The sequence below is a fragment of the Opisthorchis viverrini genome, assembly GCF_000715545.1.
Source record: "Opisthorchis viverrini unplaced genomic scaffold opera_v5_32, whole genome shotgun sequence".
Taxonomy (NCBI): Eukaryota; Metazoa; Platyhelminthes; class Trematoda; order Opisthorchiida; family Opisthorchiidae; genus Opisthorchis; species Opisthorchis viverrini.
In genome coordinates, this window is record NW_008751687.1 from 377255 (window position 1) to 384201 (window position 6947).

The 6947-nt window shown below is 44.9% G+C and overlaps 1 protein-coding gene across 1 annotated transcript in view; it reads left to right on the forward strand.

The window, feature by feature from the left end:
* Window positions 1-3728: 3728 nt before the first annotated feature.
* Window positions 3729-6947, forward strand: part of T265_02502 (hypothetical protein) — a gene marked incomplete at both ends in the record, with an annotated part of 28288 nt that continues 25069 nt past the window's right edge. Inside the window, one exon of the mRNA XM_009166765.1 lies at window positions 3729-4009. Coding sequence (XP_009165029.1) covers window positions 3729-4009 — 281 coding nt within the window. The remainder of the gene's footprint in view (window positions 4010-6947) is intronic.

Below are 6947 nucleotides of genomic sequence, written 5' to 3' on the forward strand. Positions count from 1 at the left end.
ATATTGTTTCACTGAAACTTGCCTTCTTTTGATCGTTGATCAAATCAACTGTATTGGGTTGCGGCTGTTGACTGCAGCGGAAGCCTCCTCTATCTCCTGGGCCTTCGAAATCCACCAGCGCTCTCTGTCAATCATCAAGCTCCTTGCTACTCGGTGTTTGAGGCATCTGCTTTCGCCATCATAGTAGCCTGTTTCTGGTATGGTCTTTCTGGCGGCAACAAGATCTGTTGATCTCGACGATATCCGGCGTTTATTTGGTCGAGTCAGATGGCCTAAGCAAACAGTTCTGAATGCTGAGAGCATCTCTTCTTCAACTCACAATGGCGTGATCAGAGTCAGAAGAAGCGACAATCTTTAACTGAGGCTCTCTATTGGTAACTGATGGCTACATTGTCCGATTGAGTCCATGACTGTCTTGTTGGAGATGGTCTTCAAGTAACCCGATGTGAGAGTTTGTTTCGGATTTTCATACTGGCCAGGAACGATGGATGATGGCCGTCCGCCATTATTTGTCCGCATCGACTCCAAGTTTGCCACCTAACTGCGCTTCTTCCGGACTTAGTCGTCCGACTTGGGCATTCATACCACCCGCCAGGATGGTTACATCCGTCGTTCTAGCCGACTGAAGCAGTCATGACAGATCTTGATAAAGTCCTCAGTCTCAGAACTGCAGTCTGTAGGGCCGCATGCTGATACGACATATAAATACCATTTACCGCATTGACCTGCGTTACTCTTAATTGATGCAGACAACTGCGCAAGGACTACTGTTTGGTGGGATTCAGTCCTGTAAAGCACTTTCAACCTTGGGTTTCGTACAGCTTATACACTACGGGCTGTTGCGTCAGGATCACTGGATACCCGAAGAGTGAAGGGTAGGACACCTGAGTTCTTCCTAAGCGGCTTGAGTTACACGACTGAAATGGGGTCTTTGAGGCATGTTTCGGAGACAACATACATTGACAGGCAGGGAAAGCAAGGTTTCAGCAAGGGATGTCTTTTATCCAATTTGACATAGGGTACGGTCGTTAAAGGCTGCAGCGTGGATCAGACCTTTAGGGGTCAGGAAGTGATTGTTTTGGTTTGTTTTTCTGGGCGAATACTTAGACGCGGAACAATGGCTAGGGGACTGGCAGATTGGTTGGTGACATTATATCGTTCCACGGGTGGAGAGGGTGTAGGTGAAGGCCGGTGAGCGAGTAGCTCCAAGGATGAGTGATACCTCCCGGTTACCCGATCCAAAGAAGGGGGTTTGCTTGAGGTACCCCACCCTGATCTTTTGACTCAAAGTTTGACCCAGGAGTCAGTGGGAAGATGTAGTGTTTTGTTTGAGGACCATGCTCTTAGCCACTGACTCAAGATTTTTAACTGCGGGAGAGCGGTTGTTAGGATTTTCCTTGGGGACCCTTCCCGGAGCCAGTGACTCAGTCTGACCCATTTGGCTGCAGGAGATCGGTCCGGCCCGAGGGAGTAGGGCGTTACTGTCTCAGTCCTGATGTGCTGCGCAGAAGGTGCCTTTTGAGCAGCATCGGACTCTGGTTTTAAAAGCATCTCGACCGTATTGAATAATACGCGGTCACGGTCAACCGTTGGGCGATCGGAGTGCGCGTTTTTTAGGGTCAACCTTTTCGGAGGAAGGTGACATCGCTGCTTCCGTAAATATGGACATTGTGGTCGTCTGGGGAAAACACCTTACGGCGTTCATTCTCCCATCGCAGAAGACAGTACGACTTTACCTCCAGAACGCCTCGTATGCGATCACTCCTTACGGCGTTCATTCTCCCATCGCAGAAGACAGTACGACTTTACCTCCAGAACGCCTCGTAATGCGATCACTCGCAGTACGAAGACTCGTTGTTCTTCGTCGTGCTGATCCCCGTTGGCCTTCCTGGCACTATTGAACCTTTAGGAACTTAGTTTCAACCAGTATAGCTCGAAAAATGATTGCGGTTCAGAGGCCTGACCACCACTGCAAGATGTCTTCAGGTTGGAATAAAATAGTTATGGGTTACTCCCTGCCCCTCCGGGCCGGATCACTCATGCATCCGACTGTAGAGTATTTAGGTCCGCGATCAGTTCCTCGTGAAATCCACATAAACCTGTTCAGATTTCTCAGTCAGAGGCTGAGTGAAAAGCCCCTGAATAAAACCCTGCATCGGAAATATACAGGAATATTAGCAGCTCGGGTACGTTCACTAGTAGTATGCAGGTGGCCGTTGATCTGTTCACTGAAATCGACAATCGGCTTACAATCCGTTCGCCGTTGGGTTGCGCTAAGGGGACTAGTTAGATCCACTTCGGAAAACAAGCAGATTTTCTAGGCTTGCCAGGAGCGAGGAAAAGGAATCTCACCACAACACCGCGTGGATAAAAAAATCTATCTAGCATAAAGCTTGCAGAGGCAGAACGAAACGTGGTTATCAAAGGGAACCCTATTTCAATTTCACAGACCCGACGTAGCTGGAGTACCCATCCCCAGGCAAGAAGAGCGAATGGGCTTCATCGGAACTAATGAGGACACTCAGCAGCAACTCCATCAAACCATTTTCCGTCCGTCACCTACAACAGAAACTTTGAACTGTTTGCGAGCAACGATAGAGCATTAATGAATGAATGACAGTGAAGCTATTATTTTCCTACCAGCCGACAAAGGACGCTTGACGGTTATCATGAATAAACCTGACCACATTAAAGAACCGAAACTCTACTCAACGAGACGTCTGCGCAGCGCCGACAGAGGATGGTTCACATTAAAATAACCGGCGGACGAAATCAATAACACCCATGAGGAACTTCAGCGTCTACAAAGGAATAAAAAATAGTATTGGAGAATGCGACCTCACGGCTCAGCGTACAGGAAATATAGTTCATGCATACTACTCATATGTGATGAACTTCACATATTTACAGATGACAGTGTGGTAAGAGAGTCGGGACATGGGTTGCGCTTTAGGAGACGGAAGCCGTGGTCAGATTATACACACAGTTTTTGGTTATTAATCTGTTATCGGTGAGCGAGGTCAAGTAGGGCCTTCGTTTCAACATGGCGCAGGAAAAGACTAGCTACTGTGTGTGATATTGGAGAACCTATAGCGACATCGTCATTTTGTCTATGGAATACTTTCTGAAAGGTGAAGTAAGTGGTGGTTAGACGTAGTTCAACACCAGTAATAGTACCAACAAATGATACGGTTGTCCTGTACGCTAGAAATGTACCGCCACACAACTTAGAAGATAGAACAGTCATCAACTGACACACTGTTAGAATGAGCTGTTACGTCATAGCTGACTGCTACTTTATCATCACTGATATGGGTAGATTGCGGAATACTAACAAAAATGTTAACAAGTCATTCACGTCACTTACCACTAGCTGGTAATACGGCTTCAACAAACTGTCTAGAAATTAGATAAGTTGTGACAGACGGCAAGTCGGGCAAACAGGAAGGAAGCCCTCGAACAGGATAAATGAACACAAATTCGCTGCTAAAAGACACAACCACACCTCTGTCATCTCGGTGCACACACACCAGACATTAGTTTGAATAGGGAGCGTTCACATACCGGCTTAAGCGAAAAACGAAGAGAGGTGAATTCCGGGAACCATGGTACTCCACCGACGATACAATCAACAAAGATTGAAACTGACGAAGTTTATCAACCACTAGGGGAAAGGGAACGCCAGAACTACACAGCTCAAACTGTGAAAGAAAGCAAACAAACAACTCATGAAAGAAGCAGGAAAGCCCGATTTAAATGAAGGAATCAACTCGGCTGGATTAGGCGTTCAACCTGAGGACCAAGTTAAATACAGAAAATTAACGTACGAACGCAGGACACCAGCCATTACACTGGAGGAAACAGAGTGGAGCGACCAGGCAACCGTCTCAAAGATTTCAGACTACTATGCAATGTATTCTGATAACGACCAACAAGGGAAGAAAACTGCTCAAATTGGAAGGTATCAAGATGATCAGTCAAGTCAAGGGAAGACTGACAACAACGCGACGTAAGTTGCAAACGGACCAATTAACTCTCCCAAATGGCCAATCACGGTAAGTAACAACAGATACTCTTGCAAGGCTATATAAATGCATCCAGGCAAGGATGAAGTGCTCACCCAACCTTGCACTGATGGTATATCCTTTTTCAGTAACAAAATGTCTGCAGTTTAATTAGTTGGCTCGATGAACAGATCATCAGCCAAATGATCAACGACCGCCGATTAAATGAAGTCTCACAATAGATTATCACTGAGGCACCGAATGTAGAAGAATTCATTTTCAGTGTCATGTGGGGCGAACACGTGCTCAAGATATTTTTATGGGCCGTCTTCGATAAATAGTGCCCATTCGGGTGGGTATCATCAATTTTATAGGACCTGCTCAATGTCCACAAATCCAATCCAGTATTCTGCTTTTCATACAGTCGCCCAGTGGGTTGGAGAAATGCTTCAGTCATTTTGGAGGTCTATATCATGACAGTTACTTAGACGCACTTTTCATCCTGCTTCCCTAGTGAAGAGCTTGAGTGTGTTTGACAACTTGATGCTTTCTTTCGAAATGGAATCTCCGTTCACAGGTGTAGCTCTGTTCGTGACTTTCAGCTTTGATGGTTGAGTTGTTTGCTGAGCTTGGAATTCTGAAACCCCGTCGAGGTGATATCACGGGTGAACTGTTGTGAAGCGGAGCTTGGCTTTTGAATTGTGCTTTGGATTCCGGTGTGCACGAGTTTATACACGTGACTTTCGATCATGCTTGGTTGACTCAGTGAGTAGTTTGAGTGACTAGATTGGGAGACATCTGGGTTAGCTTTGCATTTGAGCCCTGGAATTCGTATCGTGCGCCTTTGCCGGACCTGTCCTTCGGTTTTATCGTGTCGTCTGGTGCTCTTGTCTGGGGCTCAACACTATTCTGGTCCCCCGATTTGGTTCAACTGTCCGGAGAAATGCATAGACTGGGTCCAGTTTAACCTGTCAGTTGCTTGAGTTCGTAATGCTGCATCACGCTTTCAGAACTGTCCTTGCGTCACATGCCAGAATCTTCACGCCTCTCATATACTGGAATGGTGAGTCTCCTAATTTTCCTGTACAGGAATCAAAGAAAGTGGATCGCACACCCTAACGACCGCCTTGTGTTCGTCATCCGCATTGGTTGGTCCAAAGTAATGTGTCTTGCCTTCGCTGGGCTTTTTTAACAGTAGTTGCTGTTATTTTGGTTGCGTCTATTGGTTTTGAAGCCAATTTTCTAAAGCTGACATTCTGCGTATGGACCATCGAAATTCCATGTGATCGCAATATTTTTTTTATTTAAGTTCAGTTTACTTCTAGACCTGATATCTTTGTACGTGTTGTTTATCAGTTCATGCGTGTTATTTATTGAGTATTTGATAACAACGATTGTTGTCCATATATCGGACCCAAAGCTTTAGGCGGACTCGCGACAATGAAGTCAGCGCCAATATCTGCATTACAGCTTATGCAGTTAGTCTTGATTTCCGCGATGCCTTGGATACTCCCTTCAGCTTCTCGCATACTTGTCAACTTAGGTTGAAGTGTGTGGCTATGCATGGGTCTACTGCAGGGGTCTACTGTATCAGGTTGGTTTTGAAGTAGTTCCACTACGTTTTTTGTCAAGTTTGATCAGTCGGTGCAAAGAAGGCAATGACATCAAAAGATTTCATCGCTTTGTACCTTGGTATTCCAAAATTTGTTGAGAAATTGTCCAAAATTGATGATGCTGTGTTCAGATCCAGTTTTATAATCCATCCTTATCGAGAGATCTTTTTCTACTTTGTCCCTTGAGGTTTCGAATAGCGACACGATTTGTCGAATGGCGTTTTTATGTGTGAAACTTGATAGCCCACAGGATTTTGCAATCTTGATTTTACTCGTGAAAAACACACGTTTTAATGTCGATGGAACATGGTCTGAGATGTATACATGAAGTATATTTTTTGCTTCTGGTAATCGATAGTACCATCAATTAATCGGCGTAGTAAGTGGATTCTCTTCGAATTTACTTTCAGCAGGCTTTTTCCTGGACATTTTTGTTCTTTTAATTCGATTTTCTTGTTAGTACTTTATGTTCAGAGCCAAAACGTTCATAGTTTGCGACTTACCACCCAATAACACCTATGCGCTTAGCTCCTTTACTTGTGTCTATCCATCAATGCGCTTTAGAATCCGAAATAAAAAATGACTGATTACAGTCCTTAGACATGACGTTGTGGTGCAATGACTTAGAAACGCCAGTACGTACATTTCCAAAGTCATGTTCCATTGTGCTACAAAAGGAAACTAGTGGGCTGTCTGTTCTGCCGAGCCCAAGCACGGATTACTTGGATAGAATATATGTATCCGGAGCCCTTTGCTTGCAAACACTTTTGTTTCATTGGAAAGCAGTGTCCCGAAGCCAAATTTCTGTTTCCATCTTAGGATGCAGATGTAGCCCCCGGTTGCGAACCCGAAAGTTTTCGCGCTCTATCGGATATTAGGCTTAACTTAGTAGCCGAACTCTGTCCGATCGTCCTTCCATGCCTAAAATGTAGACACCAAGTTCAACCTAATCCAACTCTGTTTATAGTTCTCTAGCTGCATTTGTGGCATATGGTATTCAGGGCATACAAATAGACATTTGTCCAACTGGGTTCCGAAACACATATCATTCTGCATAAGGCCACTGTGAAATCCACCACTAGCCCCATTATTTGGCGTCTGGTTTAGAGTGATCACAATATAACCCCCTGAAAGGTAATAAGTCTGTTTTACGAGGGTAGGCATATGCACTACTGGTGAGCTCTGGTAGGAGCGAAACTCAAATCCAGCGCTTTTCCCCTTTGGTGTGGCCTCTACATAACAAATGCACAAGAGCAGGAGGAGGATTGCTGAAACGAGGGTGATGTGGATGCAAACATATATATATATATATATATATATATATATATAT